Source organism: Theropithecus gelada, chromosome 1 (genome assembly GCF_003255815.1).
Source record: "Theropithecus gelada isolate Dixy chromosome 1, Tgel_1.0, whole genome shotgun sequence".
In the NCBI taxonomy this organism is placed as follows: domain Eukaryota; kingdom Metazoa; phylum Chordata; class Mammalia; order Primates; family Cercopithecidae; genus Theropithecus; species Theropithecus gelada.
This window is the reverse complement of record NC_037668.1, coordinates 189,886,318-189,913,718: the sequence shown is the minus strand read 5'-3', so window position 1 is coordinate 189,913,718 and position 27,401 is coordinate 189,886,318. Positions and strand designations below refer to the sequence as shown.

The following is a 27,401-nucleotide window of genomic DNA, read 5'->3' as shown; positions in this document are numbered from 1 at the left end:
TGGAGTGCAATGGCACAACCTCAGTTCACTGAAGCCTCTGCCTCCTAGGCTCAAGTGATCCTCTCACCTCAGCCTCCCAAGTAGCGGGGACTACAGGTACAGGCCACCATGCTCCACAAATTTTTTTTTAATTGTTTGTAGAGACAAAGTCTCACTATATTGCCCAGGCTGGTCCTGAACTCCTGGCCCTCAAGTGATCCTCCCACCTAAGCCTCCCAATGTGTTAGAATTACAGGCATGAGACATTGTGCCCAGCCAACATTTTGTTTTAAGCTGAGAAGAAAACAGAAAAAGCAAGAACAAAACCAAATAAATAAATAATAGAGTAGTGAGGGGGCAAAATAAGATAGCTTATGTAAGAGTAAATGTAAACAGATGTCAATACCAGTAGACTGATAAGTTACAAATATATGATGTAATAGAGCAACCACTAAAAAAAGATACAAAAAATTTACTTTAAAATATTATAGATAAATCAAAATGGAATTCCAAAAAACAAACAAACAAACAAACAAACAAAAAACCTGTGCAAAAAGCCATGGAGAGAAAAACAGAAAAGCAACAACAATAATAAAAAAAATATATAAAACAAAAAACAAAATGACAGGCTTATGCCATAATATTTATATTAAATAAATGGCCTAAATACATAATTTAAAAACTGAGCCTGGCAGAGTAGATTTACAAAGCATAGTTCAACCATATGCTATCTATAAGAAATTCACCTCAAAGATAATGAGCCAGTAATAGGTATAACAAGGAAAGAAAGGCCTGGTATGAATGCAGGAAATTCTCACCACACATTTCACAACTTTACCATGAATCATGCAACTGCAGAAAACACATTCTTTTCAAGCACAAATATTTCAAAATTTTAACCAATTACCAGTTGGTACAGTAAATACTATATTCAAAGAAAGAAAACACAACTTTCTGATTACAATGCAATTATAACAGAAATCCAGAACAAAAAAAACAAAATCTCAATGTTCAAGTAATAAGACCTTTGTTTCTAAATAAGCCACAGGCCTAAGAAAAAAAATAATGAAAATTAGAAATTATTTTGAACAATAATAAACAAAATATGACGCCAAAAAAATTAGGTACAGATTAAAAAAATAAGAACCTATGGCCCTAAATGCCTACATTAGAAAAAATAATGTGCATAATAATATGCATATCCACCCAAGCCAACAGATTAGGAAGGAACAAAAAAGTAAAATGAAAGAAAGCAGGATGGAAATAATAAAGAACATAAAACAGAAAACAAAATAGAGAGGAAAAACAAAATCAAAAGTTGGTTATTAGAAAAAATTCATATAATTGATATATTATGGCAAGAACTGATCCGAGAAAAAGCGAAAGAGAGAGAGAAAGGAACAAGCAGAATAAGCACTGCCAGGAATGAACCCAGGTGACATTAAAAACTTAAGACTCTATTAAGACCAATCTTATGCTGATAAATCTGAAAACTGAGATGACATAAACAATGACTAGAAAAAATTTAACAAACGAAAAGTGACATCTAAAACAAAAACCTTAATAAAAACATAACTGTTCAAGTAACAGATTCAATAACTTAAAACTTCCCACAAACAAATCACAGGTCCAGACAGCCTCTCCAATAAGATCTTTAAACATTCAACAAAGATGTTCTTAGACTACACAAATTATTCCAGAAAATTTAAAAAGAGGATACATTTCCCAACTCATTTGATAAAGCTAGCATAATCTTTATAGCAAAACTGGACAAGATATGTGTAAGAAAAAAAAAAATCTCATTCATGAACATAGATGCAAAAATCCAAAAAAAAAATATAAGCAAACCAAACCATATAGAAGAGAATATACATAATGGCCAAGTTTGGTTTATATAAGGGGTGCAAGCAGGGGGACCAATTGTCCTGGTGGGGTTTCCTAGAATGCAGAACCTTCAGTGATATAACTAAGACATAAGACACTCCTGGGCCAATCAGGATGGTTGGTCACTCTAGGAGCAAAGTTGACTGACTTTCCAATGTTAAACCAATGTAATTATTCACATTAACAGAATGAAAAGGAAAAATCATATGGTTGTATCAGATGCACAAAAGTTCTGGAGACTACTCAACCCCACTCAGAAATTTTTTAAAAATTCTCTTAGCAAACTGGATAGAAATTTACTGCCTTGAGTAATAAAAAGTACCTACAAAAAACCTACAGAAAACATCATACCTAATGGTGACACGTCGAATGCTTTCACTTTGAGATCAGCATCAAGACTAGGATGCCCCGCTATCACCACTTCTATTCATCATTGTACCGGATGTCCTAGCCAGCAGAGTAAGACAAGAAAAATAAATAAAAGATATAAGGATCATAAAGAATGAAACTAAACTGTTATTATTTGCAGATTATGATGTGTACATAGAAAACATAAAAGAATCTACAAATAGGATTAATGAGAGTTTAACCAGGTTGCTGGATATTTTAAAAAATCTGTATGTAAAACACAACTGTATTTCTATACACTAGCAATAATAAGAAACTAAAGTTAGAGACACAGACGTCATTTACAACAGCATCAAAAATGACTAAATCTAAAATAAAGATGTGTAGGAATACCCTGAAAAATACAAGGATATTTTAAAGATCTAAATATAGAGGGAAGCACCATGTTCATGAATGAGAAGAGTGAATATTGTAAATACACAGTCTCCCAGATTTATCTAGTCAAATTAATCCCAATAAAAGGCACAGCAAGTTTACCATGGAAACGTACTAGCTGATTCTAAAATTTATATTGAAATGCAGAGAGCCAGGAATATCCCAGACTTTAAAGAAGAACAGCAACTTAATTCAAAGCTCTAGTATTTAATACAATGTGGTACTGCCAAAAAGACCAGTGGAGCAGAAAAGAGGACCTAGAAACAGACCCACACATACATGGACACATGATATATGACAAAGATGAAATTTCAGACTGATGAAGAAAGAATGGCCTTTTTAACAAAAGATGCTTGGGCAGCTAGATATCCATATGAAAATATCTCTATATCTCACATTATACACAAAAATAAATCTCTAGGTAGAGTACAGATCTAAATATGGAAGATAAAAGAATAAAGTTTCAAATAAAGAACAGTATAGAAAAATGTCTTTATGACTACAGGTGGAAAAGACTTATTTAAGTGACACAAAAGACACTAATTATAACAGATAAGATAAATTTCGCTCTATTAATATCAGAAACTTCTGGTCATCAAATGACACCATTAAGACAATGAAAAGAATGCAACCCAATTAGAGGGAAAGATATTTGTGATAGACAGATCTGACAAAATGTATATCCAGAATATATAAATATCAAACCGTTAAGAAAAACCAAACAAAAAATGTGAAAAGGTTTAAACAAGTACTTCAGACACAAACATAAAAAAACCCAAATGGCCAATAAACGTACTATTAGGTGCTCAACCTTGTAAGTCATCAGGAAAATGCAAATTACAACCATATAACAGTATATACCCCAAGATCAGCTACACTGGAAAATAAATCTATTGGTATCACATACTGGCAAGAACACAGTGCACAGAAATGCTTATACAACGCCTGTAAGAAGAATAACTAATACAACTTGTTTTGAAAAATATTTTGGCATTATCTATTAAATTTGAAGATACACATATCCTATGACTCATCAATTCCACTTCTAAATCCATTCCATATAAATATGTATACCAACATAAACCTGGATACACATTTAACATAGTAGTATTTTTTGCAAACAGCCCAAAACTGAAAACAACTCAAATGACCATCAACAACAAAAATGGGGCATATTCACTTAATGGAATACTATACAACAACAACAATCAACCAACTACAGTCATATATAACCATGTGGATGAATCGTAACATTGAGCCAAAGAAGATAGGAATAAAAGATTATATATGGCACAAGCACACTTATATAATGCTCAAAAACAGAGAGACCTATGGATACTCAGGCATCGAAACATTAAAGAAAGGCAAGAAAGTGACTGCCATAAATATCAGAATATTGGTTACCTAATGTGCAAGGAAGATGATTGCAATCCAAAAAGGGTAGTCAGGGTGCTTCAGCCGTTCTAGCAGTATTGCATTGTGCTTACAATGGTGGTTATACGAATGGTCACTCCACTATAATTCTTTAAACTGTAAATCTGATTTATATACTTTTTTGTGTTTTTCATATAAAAATCGTTTAAAATTTAATTCACTAAAATTCCAAGTAAAACCAAAAGGAAAACAAGACTTATCAAAACGATTACAGTAAATTTAATAGGTATCAAACACTTCCAAAAGTGCATTTTAAAATTAAATCAAATGAAATAGAAGGGAATCATTCAAATGCTGGTACAAATTTGCACAGACAAGACCAGCTTTTACATGGACCCTACACCCCTTTTGATTAACCTGACCATGAAGGAGACTAACACGTTCATTTAAATATATATAACTATTAAATGCTGTAATAGACAGGTTCTAAGACAGGCTCCAAAGAGCCCCACCTCTTGGTATTCACACCCTTGTGCAACTCTGAGTGTGGAATGAACCAATGATATGCTTCTAACAAAGAGAAAACAGCAAAAGTTTTAGGATATAACTTCCAAGATGAAGTTACAAAGAGAATATGACTTCTGTCTTCAACATCCTCTCTTGCTTTCTTACTTGCTCCTTTTGAGAAGTAGCCAGCTGCCATGTAGTGAGCTACTCTATGGAGAAGCCCATGTGACAAAAAAAGCAGTATCTCTTTCCAAAAGCTGATGACCGAGCTTGGAAAGTTCCCATCCCAGTCAAACCTTGAGATAACTGCTACCTTGGCCAACACCTTAATTGCAGCTTGGTAAGAAACCCAGAGCCAAGGCACCCAGTTACTCTGAGTCAAAATTCTAGACTCAATATATTAAATTTTTCATGTTGTAGGGCATCAAATTTCAGAGTAATCTGTCACACAGCAATAGATAACTAATGCAAATGCTTATTAAGTGACTTGCACTTTCCATTCTCTCAATATTCTAAGGAGAATCAGTAGGAAAAAAATAAAACTGAAAATTAATTGGCCCTAAATTACTAGCCAGTTGTGACAGTGGAGTACTCATTATCCAAATGAGTTAAATGAATCTTAACACTAAATCCAAAAAGCGTATTTAACTTCTCTGATTGGTATACATCAATGTCTAAACCTACACTCATCAGAACTCCAATTAAAATTTACAAATGAAATCACGAAGTTAATTTGCAAAGTTTGAATGTTAAGCTTAGAGAAACAAACTCAAAAGTAGCAATTTGCCTCCTGGTAAATCTGTATTTTACTTGAATAAGTTCAAGTATAAAAATTGTATTACAGGTCCTAAGAACTGTAACAATTATATTCATTTTGAGGATTAAACACACAAACAGACTTATATGCAAGAAAATATAACCATTCACTTTAATCTGTCTGCACTAAAACATGAGGTATTACTCAATTATATTTTCTAGACTAAAGCTTATTATAATTACAAATCACTATAGTAGTACCCAATTCCAATTATTGTGAAATTCATGAAATTTAATCAAATAGATAAACGTTTACAATTTGTTACCTAGCTTCTCAGAATTTCTTGTGTAATTAAATCTAAAATACTCAAAGTTCACTCAATCATAGATATAACAAAATCAAGAAAACCAAAATGTATTAATGACAGTACAATCACTGTACGCTGGAGGCACAAATATCCAGAAGTATTTGGAACTCGTATGTTTCTTGGTTAACATACCTACTACAAGAAAATATGATCCAAGAGAAAAGAAAAAAAGAAAAATCAATCACAAAGATTACATTAGATTCAAACTAAAGTCAAGCAAAAAAGTTCTACAGCATGATTCACTCAGAAGTTTAATAACAGAAATATAAAAACACTATGCCAAATCTATAAAATCAAAGTCAATATCACAGAAGATGTTGCGGGAGGCCCTGGGCCACAACATCAGAGAAAGGCCAAATGAAGATCACAGAGAAGAATTAATGTTGGGAAGGAATTCTCCATTCTCTCTCCAATTTCTGCACATCTTGTGACAGCTTTTGTTGTAAATTATCTTTCCAAGAATATTTATACGGCAAAGAGGCTGGCAAGACAGAAATAGGGACTTATTCTGGGGGCAGAGGACAGATTTGTTTTCTGATCAATATAAAAAATCTTGGTCTCCCTGCAGTACCAAGATTGAACAGGTCTGCCAGCAACTCCTTTTAGAAGACTGGGGTTCCCTAACATGAGGGTTCCTTTGCTGCAACATAAACAAATCCATTTCTGTGTGCAGCATCCACCTAGAGCCATCTCCACATTGTCACGTGTGGGACATAGGGGTCAGAGGGAACTGATGCAAAGATGAAGCTGATGTTATCAAATGTCTCATGAGTAATAAAATATTTCATCTCCAGTCATCTCAGGTCTTTTGCCAGCATCGATGAAACTGTGCAAGCTAACTTGCTAACCTGCTATAAAGGTAAAAAATTTCAGACCCTTCATGTTTTACAGTTATATGGTATATCCTTATCATACGAGACAACGTCAAGTCTAAAAATTTGTAGCAGGCATCAGGAGACCCCTACAGAAGCAATGAGTAATACTGAAAAATCTCAGAGGCTAATGAAAACCATTAGGTTTCATTAATTGTTGCTTAAAATTAGTTTAGGACACAGATAATTATTAGTCATTTCATTTAAGCCCCAGGTATTTTGAGATTTTAACTTCATTGATTCGTTTACTCATTCATTATCGGTACTTTCTTATGTACTGAATATCATTCTCAATGACTTCAAATTCTCAGACAGACAGAAACATGTTATTCCATATATTATAAAAATGTTCAGCGTTGATCTTCAAAGTGTGGTCCAAGGACCAAGAACTTCAACATCCCTGGAGCTTGCTAGAAATGTAGATTGTCAGGCTCCAACAGAGCCTCCCTTAATCAGAACATGCATTTTAGCAAGATCATCAGGCAACTTCCTTCTTTTTGAGACGGAGTCTCGCTCTGTCACCCAGGCCGGAGTGCAGTGGCGCCATCTCGGCTCACTGCAAGCTCCACATCAGGCAACTTTCATGCACACTGCCATTTATATTGAGCCACCAGACACTTAAACAAATAAATGACTGGACATCATCTTCTTTCCCACCAAAAAAAAAAAAAAGGAAAAACCTAAGGGACACAAGTAAATCTTAAATTTATAACAGATAATGTTTGTTAGTAGGCATCTTAAAATCACAACTGAATTAGCAACAGTTGAAAATAAAAAAAAATAGCCACAAACCATATAAAAATATTTAGCTATTCAACACTTCATCATCCAGTAAAACATCTCTTATCTACTTATTGCCAAAAAGAACAAAGATAGCCCAGAACATAGCACGTAATAGACAATTTACACAGTTTTAAATGAGTAAAAAGTATACTAATTAGACAATTCTTAACATAAACATACCAGGTTCCAGCCAGTTAGAAATTTAAAAAAAAAAAAGTTTTCGAAGTTATTTTAGCATGCTATCCAGAGAACAGAATTTTGGCTATTTAATTTTCCCATATTTTGTATAGTGTGAAATGACTTTGAAATTTTATAAATGTTAAATTAGAACATGCTCGCTATAAAACTGGTGATAAAAAACTGCCTTTTAACTATCCTCCATGAGTTAGAACTCCCAAGTTCTAAATACATAGCTATGTTTTTACTTGTTTTTGCCTACATATGTTTAAAAAAAAACTGTTTCCTACCTAAGGCTTTATTATCTAAATTTTCCTAAGTTTTCTCTTCATGGCGAAGGGTAGGCTGTTATTTAATAAATCTATTTTCAATTCTTTATAGCTTTTAGGTAAGTTACTGTAGTCAATCTTACTGATAACTTTTCAGCACATCTCCACAAAATGATTTTTTAAGTGTCAAGTTGTAAACAAAAAAGAAGTTAAAATAACAAAGCTTAAGGAAACCTCCTAAAAATTAAAATGCTTTTAAAAATATTTAAAGAAATTTTTAGCCTGAAATGCTTTTACAAAATGGGAACAGTTAACAATAGTAAATAAAACATTATGTAAAACACACAAAATAATATACCTCTCTCTTATTTCTTCTTGCAACCTTGAGGAATTCCATAAGAATCTGTAGCTGGGCTGCATGCGATTCCTACAATAGAAAATTATAATTTTTCTTTTAAAAAATATAACTGAGTTGAAAGTTTGCTTTAAAACCATAGCATAAACAGTAAGAAGCAACTTTATGAACCCATTTAAGTTTGTCTATTACTTCTATTTAATCAGTTTTCCCATTTGCTAACTGGTATTTTTAAAAGAATCAATTTTCTACAAAACTAACTCAAACTAACTTTAAGAAACAGGTGTTCTAAATTACATCCCTTACCTAACATGCTGAAAAATCTTTTCATGGATAGTAGCAATTCTATTATCTGACTCCTAGCCTTCTCTTCCCCAACTAAAGTAATAAAACATCAAAACAAAATTTACAGTGAAAGTAACATAGCTGATAGACACTAAAATCACTTTCTCCATGAGAAGCTCATTTGCAGAGATAAGTGTAATAAATAGAGATAAACCTATACCTTTAAAAAGTCAAATTTACTATTTCTAGTTATTACCTAGTTACTCACAGATGTGAGAATATATTTCTATGGAAGATTTCTGGCAAAATCAAACATCTGAAAACAAAAAAATTTAATATAATCAAGCGGACAGCTTGTGGGTTGGGAGTAACTCAAATTGGTAATTGAAACAAAGATAGAACAGATAAATGAAAGTATAACAAGCCTTGACATTTTCTGAGTAGCAAAACATAAAAATACAAGTATATATCATTTACTGTTTTTTTTTTTTGTTTTTTTTGAGACAGAGTCTCGCTCTGTCACCCAGGCTGGAGTGCAGTGGCGCGATGTCGGCTCACTGTAAGCTCCGCCTCCTGGGTTCACGCCATTCTCCTGCCTCAGCCTCCCAAGTAGCTGGGACTACAGGCGCCCGCCACCACGCCTGGCTAATTTTTTTGTATTTTCAGTAGAGACAGGGTTTCACCGTGTTAGCCAGGATGGTCTCGATCTCCTGACCTCGTGATCCGCCCGCCTCAGCCTCCCAAAGTGCTGGGATTACAGGCATGGGCCAACGCGTCTGGCCATTTACTGCTAAAATTCACAAGAACCAGGAATTCCAGGTCAATCTGATAAAAATATATAAAAAGAATATCAAAAGCTAAAAACAAAATAACAATAAGAGATAGTTTATGAACAAACATCATTCTAATTTTTTCTTATATACTTGAAATGAAGAATAAAAAAGCCCAGTAGAGCGACTCCAAAACAAACAAAAATATATTTTTAAAAAAAGATTAATAAAACTTTAATTTACCTGGCTATGCAACAGAACTACCCGAGGCATTTGTTAAAACAGACACTGGGTCAGATTTTTAAAATTCTGATCCTGTTGCTCTAGAAAAGGTTCCAGGAATCTATGTTAAACAAGTGCCCAGATGATAAGAATAAGCCAATTAAAATCAAAAGAATCAGTAAGACATAACACGTACTACAAATAAGCATGACTGCCTCACACCCACTTCTAGAGTCTATGCCTCTTGAAGACCTTTGGATTTTAAAAAATAAGAGGCAAAACAGATCAATGTAATTTACAAGTCAAGGCAAATAAGGAGAGATAAAATATGAACTGACAATCACAATAGGATACTCCAATTAAAAAATATAACTGAAATAATATGTTTTATAACTGAATACATTTCCAAAACATAGTATCATGAAGAATGACATTTTTTCTTGCAAGACAAACTGACTTTGACTGGACCTTAGACCCATTCTTCCCAAGTGAGTTAATCTGTCACACAGAACAAACTCACAAGGGCTCTGTCTCAACAACGATGACAAAGTATCCAAGTCTTTCACATTGTTTGTGGGACTCCTTTACACTAGTTATCTCTAACTATCTACAGATTATTTGTCTAGAGGACAAAGACCACAGTTTATTTAAAAAGTAACAATTTTATACAAAAAGTAACTCCAAGCTAATAAAGTGACAGTTCATTTACAAAGGAAGTATACAAACTATCTTCAAAATTATAAATTTAAACACTTCATTTCAATCTATTAACTAGAATATGTAAATACGACAAGAATGCAATTGATTTGTAGAAAGAAGGGGAAAGTCCCCAAAGTGTCAATGTAAAAGGAAAGTGGAGCCAACTACATACACCAGGAATTCACCACATGACACCTTCTTCTGCAGTTTAATCTTTTTAAAGGAAGAATTTCAAGAAAGGAGATGAATGGCAAATATGAAACTATAATTTCACAAATATGAAAGAAAATTATAAAAAATAGATAGTGGAAGAAAAGAGAATGCTTTAAAAAATGCAAAGAGTATAACCAATTATACCGAAATGTCTAGCCATATAATGTTCTACTAGAACAGGTGCGGAATTTTTAACGTGAAAGTAATTCCACTACTAAAAATAGAAGTCCAAGAAGTCAATTCTCTACACATCTCTTACAATTGTCAAAACTTCCAAAAAACATGTAATGATCATTTAGCCCAATTCTCCCATTTTCAGATAAGGAAGCGTGTAAGAAAAAGAATAAAGAGAAACGTATTTAGAAAAAAAGAAAGAAATACACATATTTAGTATTTTACTCTCTACTCTCAGTACTCTTTACAATACAGCAAGTTTTTGTTACACTTGTCCCATCTGGTTCAGTCAAGTGTCTCAAGAGGGAGTGTATCCACCACGTGACATGAAATATGCTTCAAATTTTTATAGAACATTGGTCTTCTTTATTTTCCTATCCTTCTCTGCAACTAAATTTTGTTGTATGCTAAAAGAAAAAATTATCCTTATTATGGGAATGGAAGCAACTGCCTGATCACAGCCTAATATAATTACATACGTGAATTGCGTATTAAACTCTTCTTATTCCAATTCCATGCTTTAGCATCCTTCTGTTACATGGTAAGTTAGATGTCTTTCAACTGGGAGAAAACACACTGGTCAGAACTATGTAAATAACTAATGTAACTGATTTTTATATATTTCACTATAAATGAGTAATTTGGTCCTTACAGGTTTAGTTAGCATGAGTTCATCTTCCCAAGTACAGTTCACTCTACAATAGTTTCTCAAGAGTAGAACAACTGCCATTTTGATGGCAAACATGTTTTTTTTTTTTTTTTTGCATAACACTTTCCAAGCAGAATGGCATAGGCTAGTTATTTAGAAATATAGAATTGTTGGCTGCACAATCCTAGCACTGTGGGAAGCCAAGGCAGACAGATTGGGTAAGCTCAGGAGTTCAAGATCAGCCTGGGTAACATGGCGAAATCCCATCTCTACAAAAATACAAAACTAGCCCGGCGTAGGGACACGTGCCTGTGGTCCTAGCTACTTGGGAAGCTGAACCCAGGAAGGTCAAGCCTGCAGTGAGCCGTGATCGCGCCACTGCAGTCCAGTCTGGATGAAAGAGCAAGACTCTCTCTCTCTCAATAAAAAAAAAAAAATATATATATATATATATATACACACACACACACACACATATATAATAGAGAGAGAGTGTGCTCAGTAAATAAAAACAATTAAAAATTGAAAAGATTCCTTCTAGAAAGTTGATACAAGGGAATGCGAGTAATGGAACTAGGGACTGCTGCTATTTGCTATAAATCTTGTTAATAACGTTATGACATTGTAAATTAGAAGTATTTATTACTTAGATTTTTTTTTTTTTTTTCTTGAGACAGAGTCTTGCTCTGTTTCCCAGGCTGGAGTGCAGTGGCACGATCTCAGCTCACTGCAGCATCCGTCCCCACAGCTGAAGCAATTCTCCTGCCTCGGCCTTCCAAGTAGCTGGGATTACAGTTTTGCACCACCACGTCCGGCTAATTTTTGTATTTTTAGTAGAAACTGGGTCTCACCATGCTGGCCAGGCTGGTCTTGAACTACTGACCTCAAGTGACCTGCCTTCCCTGGCCTCCCAAAGTGCTGTGATTATGGCGTGAGCCACTGTGCCTAGCTTAAAATTCTAACCAAAAAAACCCTAGATAACTTTATGTGTTTTTCCCCTACTTGGGTTCAGATTCCCTATTTATAAAATGTGCAGATAACGTTTCACAAACAGGAGTCATCATCCCATACTTTACACAGGATATTACTATTTAGGTAATAATTTTTCTCTAGAAGACTACAGTATTTTCCTTAAATCTACTGTCAACAGAAAACTTCTAAAGGATATTCACTTCTGCTTGTATAAATAGACAACAGACTTCAAATAAGGGTACAGACATACCTGAGAATGCAGGAAGATCTTAGAAAGTGTATGTGGACACAGAGCGTTTTAGGAAATTCATTCCCTAATTCTCCACCATCTGCCTTTTCTTTTTCTAAAACATGTCTGCTCACGAGACATCACTCCAGTTCTCAATTCTAGCCTCTTTCATCAAATTTTCTATTCTCACTTTGTACAGACGGTTGTAAGGAAGAGAGAGCAGCAAGGCAGGCAGTCTTGTCACTTATCTTTTACCCACCCAGAAGTTTACCTTGATACATGCCCCTGGGCTATAAAATTCTCTGGAATAACAAAATAAGGCAATAAAAAATACTGCAGTTTGGAAAAGTGAATGACTCTAAAGACTAGATGACAAATCCTTTTATAAGTCAGGTAGTTCCCAAGTCTTTGTACTGAAAGAAATGAATACTAGTGATTTTTGTACACTGATTTTGTATCCTGAGACTTTGCTGAACTTGTTTATCAGCTTAAGCTTTTCAGCTGAGACTATGGGATTTTCTAGATAGAGAACCATATCATCTGCAAACAGAGATAGTTTGACTTACTCTCCTCCTATTTGGATTCCCTTTCTTTCTCTCTATGCTTGACTGCTCCAGCCAATACTTCCATTACTATGTTGAATAAACTGGAGTAGTGAAAGAGGGCATCCTTGTCTTGTGTTGGTTTTCAAGGGCAATGCTTCCAGTCTTTGCCCATTTAATGATGTTGGCTGTGGGTTTGTCATAGATGGCCCTTACTATTTTGAGGTATGTTCCTTCAATACATAGTTTATTGAGAGTTTTTAATATGAAGGGGGGTTGAATTTTATTGAAAGCTTTTTCTGCATCTATTGAGATAATCATGTAGTTTTTGTCTTTAGTTCCATTTATGTGATAGATCAGATTTATTGATTTGCATATGTTGACCCAGCCTTGCATCCCAAAGATAAAGCCTACTTTATCATGCTGGATAAGCTTTTTGGTGTACTGCTGGATCAATTTGCCAGTATTTTGTTGAGGATTTTTGCATGGATGTGAATCAATAATATTGGTCTTAAGTTTCCTTTTTTTGTTGTGTCTCTGCCAGGTTTTGGTATCAAGATGATGCTGGCCTCATAGAATACTTAGCGAGGAGTGCCCCTTCCTCAATTTTTTGGAACAGTTTCAGTAGGAATGGTACCAGCTTTTCTTTGTATATCTGGTAGGGCTATTTATTACTGATTTAATGTTGGAGCTCTTCACTGGTCTCTTCAGGGATTCCATTTCTTCCTGGCTCAGTCCTGAAAGGGTATATGTGACCAGGATATTCGATGCAATATAAATCCTTCTATTATAAAGACACATACACATGTATGTTCACTGCAGCACTATTTACAATAGCAAAGACATGGAATCAACCTAAATGTTCATTAATGGTAGATCAGATAAAGAAAATATGGTGCATATACACGATAGAATGCTATGCAGCCATAAAAAAGGAGATCACATCCTCTGCAGGAACATAAATGGAACTAGAAACCATTATCCTTAGCAAACTAACACAGGATGAAAACCAAATACCGCGTGTTCTCACTTACAAGTGAGAACTAAACGATGAGGACACATGGACACATAGAAGGGAACAATACACACTGGGGCCTACCAGCAGGTGGAGGGCAGGAAGAGGAAAAAGATCAGGAAAAATAACTAATGGATATTAGTCTTAATAGCTGGGTGACAAAATAATCTGTACAACGAACCCCCATGACACAAGTTTACCTATATATGACAAACCTGCACATGTACTCCTGAACTTAAAAGTTAAATACAAAAAGACTGAAAGGATATAAAACTAGAAGATGACAGTATTGAAAGGAAAATTGAAAAATCCATAATCATATTAGTAAATTAATCCACTTTCTTCTGTATTAGCTGGGGTTTTATTTTTAAATAATTTTAATAGAAAATTTTAAATAGAAAGATATTAGACATAAAGAACATAAATCCTTGAAACAATTTCAGAACACACATGCTTCAAAGCATAAGAGGAATATTTACAAAAAGTGACAACAGTTCATATAATGAGTGACTTAAATTTGGAAGCACTGGCATCACAGAGACAGCACTTTCACAATACAAAACATTTCAGTTAAAAAAACAGTGTTTAATCCCCTTCAGATTAAAATGTAAAAGGTTACTTCCACAGTAGCAAAAAAGGGGATAAACCAAAAATGCATACTATTCTTTAAAGCCAATGACTGAAACTAACTCAAGCAGCTATTAAGTCCCAACTAAGCTAAATTCCTGAATAAAACCAAAGAGGTCAGTCTCTCATCTTTGCTCCTAAAAAAATAAATAAATTATTTTATAAATGAATTAATTAAAATTTTAAAATTGAATGAAATTAAGAGCAAAGCAGGCATAACAGAGGAAAAGAATAACAAACTCAAACACAGTTCAATACAAATTATTTAAATTCACAGAGAAAAAAGGAAAATAAGAACAGAGCATCAGAAGTCTATAAGATAACATGAAACATTATAACAACATATGACTAGAAACTTACAGAAAAAGAAGTAGAGCAAAAGGCTGAATAAGTAATGGCTCATCATGTTCAAAAATTAAATCCTAGGCATTGAATTTGTTCGCTGTCAACAAACAAAATAAAAAAAAGAACAGACCTTCTTGTTCCATGAAACCCAAGAAGGATAAATATAAAAATAATAAAATGTAGGAATAACATAGTCAAACTGCTGACAACCAGCGTCAAAAAGAAAGTCTTAAAAGTGGTTAGAAAAATGATATACTAGCTTTAGGAGAAGGATGGTAAAAATGACTACTGATTTCATCAGAAACAAAAGAACAGTGTAAATATCTTTAAAGTGTTTTAAAAAGAAAACCCAAAGCTTCTATATAGAGCAAAACAATCTGCTTTACAAGAAATAGTAAAAAAAAGTTATACAAGTAAAAGGGAAATCATTCGGATGGATGCGAGAAAAAATGAAGAGCATCTGAAAAGGTATATATTTGGGTAAATAAAAAAAAGAGACTGGCGGGTTTTCGTTCTTATTTATTTATTTATTTATTTATTTATTTAGGTATCCTATCTTCAAAAGCCAAAATAACAATGTTTAAAAAAAGAAAAAAAAAAAAAGTTTGGTGAGATTTGTAGCATGATTTGAACCAAAAAAAGCAGAAGTTTAGTAAACTGAGTTATTGTAAAGTTTCACATTTTCCTTAGAGTGGAATACCATATATTCAAGATTGCCTAAAAACATATTGTCCTTGAAGTAGCATACCATAAACTGTGTGGGAGAAAAGGCCTTTTGTGGTATTTAGAGAAAACACTAAAATTACAATAAAAAGAAGTACATGAAAAACAGAGAAGATAAAATGGAATGATGAAAACCTAATGATGTCTAAAGAAGCCGAGAAAAGAGGAAGAGGTGATAAAGAACAGGAGAGAGAAATGGAAAACAAATACCATGGTGTAGACTCAAACACAACCATATCAATAATTATATTAAATAACATTTAAATAGACTTGAGCACTTCAATTCAATGCACTTATTAGACTATGTTTTTAAAAACAACAGAGAAAAATACCTACCTACTGTTAGAGACACACACTTTATAAGGACAATGACAGAATTAAAGTACAAGCATGAAGAAGACTATACTATGGAAACATTAGCTATAAGTAAGGTGCTGTGGCTATATCAGTATCAGACAAAGCAGACTTCAGAACAGGAAATAGTTCCAACAATAAACATATCCATTTCATAATAATAATAAAGGAGATGATTCATCCAGAAGACATAAAAATTCTAAACATGTATGAACTGCACCTAATAACAGGGCTTCAAAATACATGAAGCAAAAATTACCAAAAAAGAAAACAAAAATAGATAATTAAAATTATAAATGTAACACATTTGTCAGCAACTAACAGAGCAAGGAGGAAAAACAATTTGAATAATATTAACTGGCTGGGTGTGGTGGCTCACACCTGTAATTTCCGTACTTCTGGAGGCCAATGCAGGCAGATCACCCAAGGCCAGGAGTTCAAGACCAGCTTGGTCAACATGGTGAGCCCCCCATCTCTACCAAAAATATAAAAATAAGCCGAGGGGGGTGGTGCATGCCAGTAATCCCAGCTACTTGGGCGGCTGAGGCAGGAGAATCACTTGAACCTGGGAGGCAGAGGTTGCAGCAGAGATCACGCCACTGCACTCCAGCCTGGGTGGCAAAGAGAGACTCCATCTCAAAATAATAATAATAATAATAATAATAATAATAATATCAACCAACTCTACATAATCATATTTATAAAGCACTACAATGAATAAAAACAGTTTTCAAATGCAAGTGGAATATTTACAAAACAGATAATGCTGAGCTACAATGAAAATCACTATTAATTTCAAAGGACTAAACACATGCAAATTGAGCTTTCCCTTTGGGCAAAAATGGAGTAAAAGGGACTAGATTTACATTCCTGCCTTAAACAACAAAACACCAGTCCAACTATATGAAACAATGCTTTCCAGACAAAGGGCCAGAAATATTACATGTTCCCAGCAGCCAGAGTAGAAAAACCAAGAAATATACACGCATCAGGTACTCAAAAAGGTTGTCTCAGTAGTGAGGCAAAACTAGCAGAGACAAAAAATTGCTCTGGTCCTACCTATCATACCTTAAGAACCAGCTTCAAGAGATTCAAACTGTTTCCAAGTAACTTAACTACATGTCAGGACAAAATTCAGGAATATATAAAGGATTACACAAATATTCAGCACTGAACAAGGCAAAATTTATCATTTCTGGCATCTAAGAAACAAACATGCAAAGAAGCAGAAAAATATATCCTACAATAAGGGGAAAAGTCAATCTACATGGAAAAAAATTGAAGACAGCAATAGAAACTATCCAAAATGAACTAGAAAGATGAAAAAGATCAAACAAAATGAACAAAACTTTCATCAGTGACCTAAACAACAACTTCAACTAGCCTAAGAGATACGTAATTGGAATTCCCAAAGTGGAAGGGGGACATAAAAATATCTGAAGAAATAATGGCCAAAAATTTTCTAAATCTGAAGCAAACTATAAATCTACAGATCTAAAAAAATTCAAAGAACCCAATAACAAAAAAACACAAACGGGGGTAAAAATTCTATTGCAAGGCACATCATAATCAAAATGCTTACATCCATAAAAAGAATATCTTAAACTGGGAGAAACATATTTCATTAAGAAGACAAAAGATAAGAATGACAGCAGACTTTTCATCTGAAACAATGCTAGAAGACAGTGGAGCAACATTTCTTTAAAAGTCAATATGGAATTTTATACTCATATGGAATACCTTTCAAACATAAAATAAAGACTTTGTCAGACATATGAAAGAAATAATTTGCTTCCAGCAGTCCTGCACTAAAGAAATGGTAAATGATGTCCTTGAAGCTAAAGGAAAATAACAGATAGAAACTGATCTACTCGAAAGAATATAGTACACCAGATATGGTAAATAAATGGGTAATACAAGACTTGTTAGAAATCTCCATAATTTAACCACAATTAATAACAATGTGTTGTGGAATATATAAAATATTTAGAAGTAAAATCTATGACATAAAATACTACGGTGGCCAGGAGAGAGAAAATGAAAGTATACTGTTTTTAAGGTTCTTTTTTTTTTTTCTTGGAGACTTTTTTTTTTCTTGCTCTGTCTCCCAGGCTGGAGTGCAGTGGCACAATCTTGGCTCACTACAACCTCTGCCTCCTGGGTTCAAGCAATCCTCCTCAGCCTCCCAAGTAGCTGGGACTACAGGCACACACCACCACACCTGGCTAAATTTTTGTATTTTTAGTAGAGACAGGGTTTCACCATGTTGCCCAGGCTGGTCTCAAACTCCTGAGCTCAGGCAATCCGCCCACCTCGGTCTCCCAAAGTGCTAGGATTACAGGCGTAAGCCACTGCGCTCAGCCTAAGGTTCTTGTAATACAGATGAAGTAGTATAATATTACTTTAATGTAGAATGTGGTAGCAATTGTATTAAAAACTCTAAAGCAACCACTAAAAAGACAAAAAGTTGTAAGTAATGAATCAACAAAGCATCTAAAATGGAATCACCTAAAATCATGTAAATTATGTTTTCCAACTATAATGCAATTCAACTAGAATTCAATTACCAAAATATATACTTGGCAAAGTATTAATATCCAAAATACAAGCGCACACACACATATACAAATCAGTAAGAAAAAAGAAAAATGATCCATCAGGAAAATGGACACAGAATATGAATAGGTAATTCATCAAACAGAAAACAACGGTGGCCAAATGAAGAAATTCTCAATTGTACTAGTTATTACAGAAATTTATTTTTAAAACACACATACAAACACACAAACAGCATTCGATAATTATCAGACCGGCAGTAACTAAAAAAACAGAAAATACCAAGTGTTTATATGGCATAAACCCACAGAAGAGCAATCTGTCAATATCAAACATTTAATAAGGTTAAAACGTGTGCATATTGCCTAATGCAAACATAAGGAGAAAGGTATACTAAATGTAGTGCTGACACAACTAAGAATTGGGAAGAATCCAAATGCCCATCGATAGAATAATAGATATATTGCTTTTCTTTTTTGAGACAGAGTTTTGCTCTTATCACTCAGGCTGGAGCGCAATGGTGTGATCTCAGCTCACCGCAACCTCCACCTCCTGGGTTCAAGCGATTCTGCTGCCTCAGCAGGCACGTGCCACCACCCCAGTTAATTCTGTATTTTTTTTTGAGACGAGTCTCTCTCTGTCACCCAGGCTGGAGTGCAGTGGTGCACACTGCAAGCTCCGCCTCCCGGGTTCACGCCATTCTCCTGCTTCAGCCTCCCGAGTAGCTGGGACTACAGGTGCCTGCCACCACGCCTGGCTAATTTTTTTGTATTTTTTAGTAGAGACGGGGTTTCACCATGTTAGCCAGGATAGTCTCGATCTCCTGACCTCGTAATCTGTCCGCCTCGGCCTCCTAAAGTGCTGGGATTACAGGCGTGAGCCACCGCACCCGGCTCTAATAATAGATACATTTCTGAAACAGATTACTGTAAAGAAGTTAAAATAAATAAACCAAATCTACATTTATTAATATGAACCTCAAAAAGTAAATGAATAGGTATATTTCAAAAGGATAACTACAGTATGAAACCCTTTATATAAACCTCTAACTCATACAAACAATACTTTATATGGTTGTAGATACTAACATACACAAGAAACGCATACACATGCTTGAGAAGGATTGTTGCCAACTTCATATGGTGGTTACACTAGGAGAAGGGAATGAGATGAGAGGGGTTTAAGTATGAAAATAATTAATTCTTAAGTCAGATCTGAGATATATGCCAAAATCTTCATTTATTAAAACTAAGAAGGAGTATTTTAGAGTTCCATATTATTTTCTGTACTTTTCTGTATGCTGGAAAGATTCAGGTTAAATAATAATGAAAAGTAAAACAGAAAGCAATAATGTAAAAAAAAATATATATGACAGGAACTTTGCTTCTGACGTGGCTCTCTCTTCAGAAAATAATAGGAAAGAATCTGTAATCTAGTAAGACAACTGTGTTTCTTCAATTCCAAGCCAAAAAGGAAACAAAGACTAATGCTGGCATATTAGAAGGTAGGAAGGTTACCAGTTCTCACTTTCACTATGTAATTATCTGCTTTTGGTATAGTAGCCCACACACATCTTTTTTTTTTTTTTTTTTTTTTTTTAACTTTAAGTTCTGGGACACAAGTGCAGAATGTGTAGGTTTGTTACCTAGGCAATACCATCCAGGACATAGGAATGGGCAAAGACTTCATGACTGAAACATCAAAAGCAATTGCAACAAAAGCCAAAATTGGCATATGGGATCTAATTAAACTGAAGAGCTTCTGCACAGCAAAAGAAACTATCATCAGAGTGAACAGGCAAGCTACAGAAGGGGGAAAAATTTTTGCAATCTACCCATCTGACAAAGGTCTAATATCCACAATCTACAAGGAACTTAAAACAAATTTACAGGAAAAAAAATAAACAACCCCATGAAAAAGTGGGCAAAGGATATGAACAGACACTTCTCAAAAGACACTTATGTGGCCAAAAAACATATGACAAAAAAGCTCAACATCACTGATCATTAGATAAATGCAAATCAAAACCACAATGAGATACCATCTCACATCAGTCAGAATGGCAATTATTAAAAATCCAAGAAACAACAGATGCTGATGAGGCTGTGGAGAAGTAGGAACACCCACATACATCTTTAAGTGTGCCTGTTACGAAGTGGTCCAGAGAGCCTCTCTCTTACTACCTCCGTTGGGGGTGGAGGGGTTAAAAATTACAGTTTTCTCCTAAAGTAGAAAAGGAAGAATCATTAGCTTAGTTATATAGGAAGGAATCAGGGATTCCAACTGCTTCTTAAACAGATTCTCAACCAATCATTCTGTTTTCAGCCTTTACTGTATCAGATACCTGATGGTCCCAATCCCAGGGCCTCTGCTCCACAATATAAATAGGGTCAGTTCTTAGCTTTCTCCCTATTGCTGGTGTAGCATTCAGTTTCCTCAGATCTACTAATATATTACCTTTTGTCCGTCTGTTTCATAGCTTAGTAAACATTCCTGAAAATATATCTTCTCTCATTTTTATTTTTATTTTTTGCCTCTTTAAAATCCCTAATTTACTGTCATTTTCATCGTTTCAAAAGGGAGCAAGGTAACTGCATATGTTCAATCTTTCATATAAAGTCATTTTAGGGCCGGGAGCAGTGGCTCATGCCTATAATCCCAGCACCCTGGGAGGCTCAGGTGGGAGTACTGCTTGAAGCCAGGAGTTTGAGACTACTGTAGGCAATATACTGAGACCTGTATCTACAAAAAATAAAAATAAAAATAAACTAGTCGGGTGATTTAAAAATTAAAAAAAATAGTGGCGTGAGTGGGAGGCTGAGGCAGGAGGATCACTTGAGCCCAGGAGGTAGAGGATGCAGTGAGCTATGACTATACCACTGCACTCCAGACTGGGTGGGTGACAGAGGGAAACTTTGTCCCTTAAAAAAAAAAAAAAAAAAGTCTTTTCTATTACTTATCACCATGTGAAAATACGTGTTTTACGATTTAGTTCACAAACACACGCACATAGCAGAACTTTAGCTTGTCCACAGCACTTAACACAACCCCTGGCACATAGTAGATGCTAATAGAAAACTACGGTTAAAACTGTAAGAGAAATTCCCATGAACCCCACCTCCCAAACAGATACAACATGGGAGACAACTCATCTTGGCTGGCTCAACCTGACACACCTTTCTCCTACTAGCAGATCCCCACCACAGTGAGTGGGATCCAGATCCAAGCTAAGTTAATCATAATCTAGCCACAAAAATTTTTTAACTGCAGTTGGAAACAAAAGCTCCTTTTTTTCTTTTATCAAAAAACATGCATATAAACCAAGAGTGCAAATGACATTATTATCCACCATGTGATAAAGAAGTCTGTAAGAAAAGAAAATCAGAGCTGTCCCAATCAAACAGTCACAAGGGGCACAAAAGAAAGACTCTCAACAACATTCAAATCCCTAATCTCATGTACTTGTAGCATTCCAGAGAAGCCATGGTTCTAATCTTCTCAAAGTTTGGTTGTTCAACTATTCCTTTTGGTGTGTATGTGTTATTCACTCCCTTACTGTGTCAATAAATACTCCCTTTATGTTTAGCCTCAGGGTAGTATTTGCTTATGCTAAGGTGTGTGTTGCTTATATCACACTCAATTCCCAACACTTGGAATTTCACATTTTACATCTTTAACATTTACATAAAATAAATGGAATTTTACATTACATTAAATAAGATATATTTAGTACAGATCTCTTTAAATGCTCTTAGTTATGCCATACACTACTGTTGCTACCAATGGACACCTGCTGAAAGAATTTTATGTAGATAAAAATAATCTCTATTTCTCCTCCAACTCTCACATATGAAGAGGGGATGATATGGCAAGAAAGATACTCATTAGAAGACAAATGACCAACAAAACTATTTCCTATGAAAATGAAACTTTTCTTTCTGAAGAGTTTTAACACTCAGCTTTTGTTAATAAAAACTGGTCATTGCAAATAAGTTATAATGTATGGAAATTGTTCTTTAAGTTACTAAAAGGGGGAATCTAGCAGAAGTGACACTTTGTAGCTGTTTCTAGCTGAGTAAAAATGAGTGGATTAGTGAAGCTATCCTATCATTTTTTTAGATCTTTTTCATTGCAATAAAGTTCACCATTTAAAATATTTTTTAAGGTTAGCTACCACTTACTGCTTCCAGTTGTTTCTTCTTCTGCACTAGTAACTCCAACATAAGATTGACATTGGCCAAATCAAGGTTATCTTGGTCAGTTCCCAACAAATCTTGAAATATCTGCCACCTGTGGCCATTCTAAAAATGAAGAAAGAAGAAACAACAACTTCCTAAGAAGACTGTTTTAGAGACTAAAACAAATGTTTACTTGCTACTTCCTAATATGCTCATTACATAGATACCAAAAATACACTGCAATGTTCCAAACTACTCCTTCCTAGCTAGTGGCTCCCTACTGTCTTCTAGTTATAACTTAAACACTATTTCTTCTCCCTTAAATGAATTAAGATAACAAATATAAAAGGTGCATTCGAGAATATTCTAAAGCTGTAATTTACCTTCAAAATAACTGAATTTAATTATTTGTCTAGCCATATTTTCAATTTTGCATGTAGTAAGGTATTAAGCTCATTTGCCTTGGTAATTTGGGACTAAGCCTTTAAAATTGAGAATCTTTCAAAGGTTTGTTTTTGTTTTTCTTTGAATATAGACAGACTCTCACTATGTTGCCCAAGCTAGTCTCAAATTCTTGGGCTTAAGTGTTCCTTCAGCCTTGGCCTCCCAAAGTGTTAGGATTACAGGTATAAGCCCAGCCTCGACAGTTTTTTTGAAAATATCTAACCATTGTTTCACCACGCAATACAATCCTTCAAATGTCAAGTATTAAAAGACAAATGTTTCAATATAATCCTACCAGACCTTTCAAAATAGGAGCACTCTAGCAAAGTATTACAGATAATGCAGTTAAGAAAGTTATTTGACTAGAACAATCCTAACAATCTCTGTTAAGAAAAATCAATATATTAAACTTTAACGCCTAACTAATATTAAACCAATAAAAACAACAAAATGAAATATATTAAAAATAGTAATAAGAGTTGAAACATACGGTGCTACTCACTGAGTGGTCCAATTTGAACCTCTTTTCCTCAAATCTTTGCTTTTGTTTAAGAATGAGTTCATTCACTGAAAACAGAAACAAAATAAAAAGCACAAATAATTTGTATTTTTGTTAAATGTATCGTGTAATTCTTCAGTTTAGATAGATTCTATTTTACCTATACACAGCCTCCAAATTAAAAACATGCTAAACAGAAAGTGTTAGCTTTTTATTTTATTTCAAATTAGAAAACAGTTTTGCTGCAGCTGCTACTACTACAACTACTATTACTATAGGAGAATTCTTCAGAATATGAATTTTCCCTTACAAGTTTCTCAATGATGACGCTACTGGCACCTGAGAGAGAAATCCTCATTCACCATATGAGACCATCACATGCCCTATATGGTAACAAGGCATGAGTAACTAAGTATCTCCTATGAGCTAGGCACTAAAGACTTGCATTTGTTCTTTCTCTTTGTAATTTTTCTAAAAATGCCATGGAAGACACTTTTAGTTACCTATCCAAAAACCATCCTACTCTTTTTCTTGATAATAACACGACTTTTTTTCCAAGTATCAGACTGCCATATAACTTTCAGAGAAGTTAGATCTCACCCCAACCCCATGTATTACTTTGACTAACCTAAGGCAATCTAGTCATTCATGCCCTTGCCAGTGGTTGATGTGGGGTTAAGTATGTAACCCAATTTTGACCAAAGAGAGATGTGCTATCTTTCAGAAAGAAAAGGATAGGAGAAAAAACCATGCCTTCATAAGGGGTATCTGAAACTGCTCAGAGCCATCTTGTAATCTCAAGAATAGCCAGCCAAAAGACTAAGGTATATGCTGGCAATGGAAGAACAAAACAACAGAAAGAACCTGATAATACCACTGAACCACTGATAACTAGCTCTAGAAATTCTTTTCCTGTGAATCGATACATTTTCCATAATGTTTAACCACTTTAAATTGGATTTTTCAATTTTTCTACAACCAACAAATATAAACTTACACAAAAAACTGATTTTTTTTTTAAAAGGGAAACTAGTACTAGGCTAGGTAGGCACTTTATAGACAATATCTTACAGATTATTCTCCCCAATTAGAGATGAATATTAGCACAGAGAGCATTAAGGAACTTATGCATGGTGACATATACAATGAAGTAGTACTGAGAATATAGACCCAACTGGCTGATACTTCCCACTATACCACAATGCAAGTATAAATATTTTTGAAAACACCAAACAGTTGATACCAAGTTCATAAGGATCCAAGCTTCAAAGATACAATACAAGGCCTCAAGCAATTCAGACAAGCAAGACAGATTCATATGATACAGTACTTATAATGTGATAATCAGTACTATCATTAAAATAGATTTACAAAGTATACACACAGAGATCAATCAAAATGTTAACAAGCACACTTCATATAGAAGGCAACATTAGAAATGGGCCATAATAGGCACACAGAGACTCACTAAGCAAAAATAGGAGTGAAGAAAAATTCAAGTGAGAGAGGGGATGTGTGTGTGTGTGGGGGGGTGTGTGTGTATGTGTAAGAGATACGATTTAAAATCAATATAGAAGTGAAGAAAAATTCAGATGAGTAAGAAAGTGTGTGTGTGTCTGTGTGTGTGTCTGTGTGTGTGTGTGTGTGTGTAGGAGATACAGTGATTTAAAATCAATATAGTAATCCCAGCACTTTGGGAGGTCAAGACGGGTGGATCACCTGAGGTCAAGAGTTCAAGACCAGCCTGGCCAACATGGCGAAATCCTGCCTCTACTAAAAATAGAAAAATTAGCCCGACATGGTGGCACGCGCCTGTAGTCTCAGCTACTCGGGAGGCTGAGGGAGAAGAATCACTTGAACCTGGGAGGTAGTGAGCTGAGATCGTGTCATTGTACCCCACCGAGCCTGGGAGACAGAGCCAGACTCCATCTCTAAATAAATAAATAAATAAATAAATAAATAAATAAATAAGTAAAATCAACATAGCTAAAACAAGGGTCAGAGTGATCTTGTGAATGATTCACAGGGATTAAGAACTAAACCTGCAAATGTAGGCAGATCAGAGTCAGATTGTGAAGGGCCTGAACTGCAGGTACCTTACACAAGGAAAGTTATTATAATCCAGATAAAGTAGAGAGCATGAAATAATTCAGTGGGAATAAAGAGGAGTAAGTCAGTAAGAGGCCAGTGTCCCAGTTATGAATTTAATTTAACCATTTGAAGAAAAATAGTGACTGTTAAATACTTTATATGAATATACCACATTGAATTTTACCAAGAAATCTTATACACCATTATATTTGATTCTCAGTAACAATACTGTAAGATCAAACTTTTTTTTTTCAAAAGCAGCCCTATTAACTAAAGATCAAGCCTGTATTTAATTAATTTATTTATTTATTGAGACTCTGTCACAGAGTATGACTCTGTCACCCAGGATGGAGTGCAGTGGTGTGATCTTGGCTCACTGCAACCTCCGCCTCCCAGGCTCAAACCATCCTCCCATCTCAGCCTTCCCAGTAGCTAGGACTACAGGTGCACACCACTCCACCCAGCAAATTTTTGAATATTTTATAGAGACAGGGTTTCGCCATGTTGCCCAGGCTGATCTTGAACTCTTGGCCTCGAGTGATCCATCTGCCTTGGCCTCCCAAGTGCTGGATTACAGGCATGAGACACCAGCCAAAGTAGATCAAGCCTATAAAGGCCACGAAATTAAACCGCAAAATAAAGTTACAGCAAATGATGGCAAAAATAAAGTGTAAACAAACAATGTATTAACTGGCTTGCCATATCATATAAAGACATTTAAATTCTATATTTACCAAACTTAAGTTTTTTACTACTGCATCAGATTTTTCATGGAGCTACTTGAAAAAATGGTTATTTTTTTCTTTTTTAAAAACGATATCCTAGGCTGGGCACAGTGGCTCATGCCTGTAATCCCATTACTTAGGGAGGCTGAGGCAGGCAGACAGCTTGAGTCAGGAGCTGGAGAGCATTCTGGGTAACACAGCAAAACCACGCCTCTATAAAAAATGCAAAAATTTGCCAGGTGTAGTGGTACGTGCCTGTAGTCCCAGCTACTCAGGAGGCCTAGGTGGCAGGACTGCTTGAGCCCAGGAGTTTGAGGCTGCAGTGAGCCATGATCGCTCCACTGTACTTCAGCCTGAGTGAGAAAGAGATGCTGTCTCAAAAATATAAAAATTTTTTAAAAACTATATCCTACAACAAACAACGGTTACCCACGGAAAATAAAGTAAGTGATTTTATTTAGTACACTTGACTTAAGTGTTTCTTCATCAAGGATTATTTTATTATTTTTCTACTTCAAAAATTTAACAGAAAAAATCTCTTAAAATGCAAGGTATATACACTGGACTTAACATTCAAATGTCAATATATAAAATATATGAAAGTCATTAGAGTCACACATTTAGTGGGAAAACCCTTTCAAACCTATGTCACAACTTACAAACAAGAATAGCAAAATGGTGAATTCCATTCCATAACTTTTAAAACTTATTTTAAAAGCAATGCTTACCTATTAGCAAAAGACAGCAGCTAGCATCTTATTTATACTATAAAGCATTTTATGATCAATGTCTGTCTTGTCACCATTGTGGTCCCTGACGCATAGTTGGCACCTGGTATTTGCCGAATGAATGAATGAATGAATGAACGAATGAATGAATGAATATCTTGATGACATGTTCCTGGATTTTAAGTGTGACATGCCACGTTTAGCTAACACTTTCATATTCCCAATTAAAATAAGCATTAATTTGAAACCATCAT

At 34.8% G+C, this 27,401-nt stretch overlaps 1 protein-coding gene across 10 annotated transcripts in view; it reads right to left on the bottom strand.

Annotated features, from left to right (window-relative positions):
* Positions 1–27,401, bottom strand: part of COP1 (COP1, E3 ubiquitin ligase) — a 258,997-nt gene that overhangs the window by 192,324 nt on the left and 39,272 nt on the right. For 4 of the 10 annotated variants that reach the window (XM_025403629.1, XM_025403653.1, XM_025403683.1 and 1 more), the window contains exons 4-6: positions 23,595–23,671; positions 22,664–22,783; positions 8,111–8,179 (exon numbers count right to left, since the gene is read on the bottom strand). In XM_025403629.1, the coding sequence (XP_025259414.1) occupies positions 8,111–8,179; positions 22,664–22,783; positions 23,595–23,671 (266 nt within the window). The remainder of the gene's footprint in view (positions 1–8,110; positions 8,180–22,663; positions 22,784–23,594; positions 23,672–27,401) is intronic. The other 6 variants (XM_025403647.1, XM_025403676.1, XM_025403638.1 and 3 more) reach the window with 3 other exon arrangements.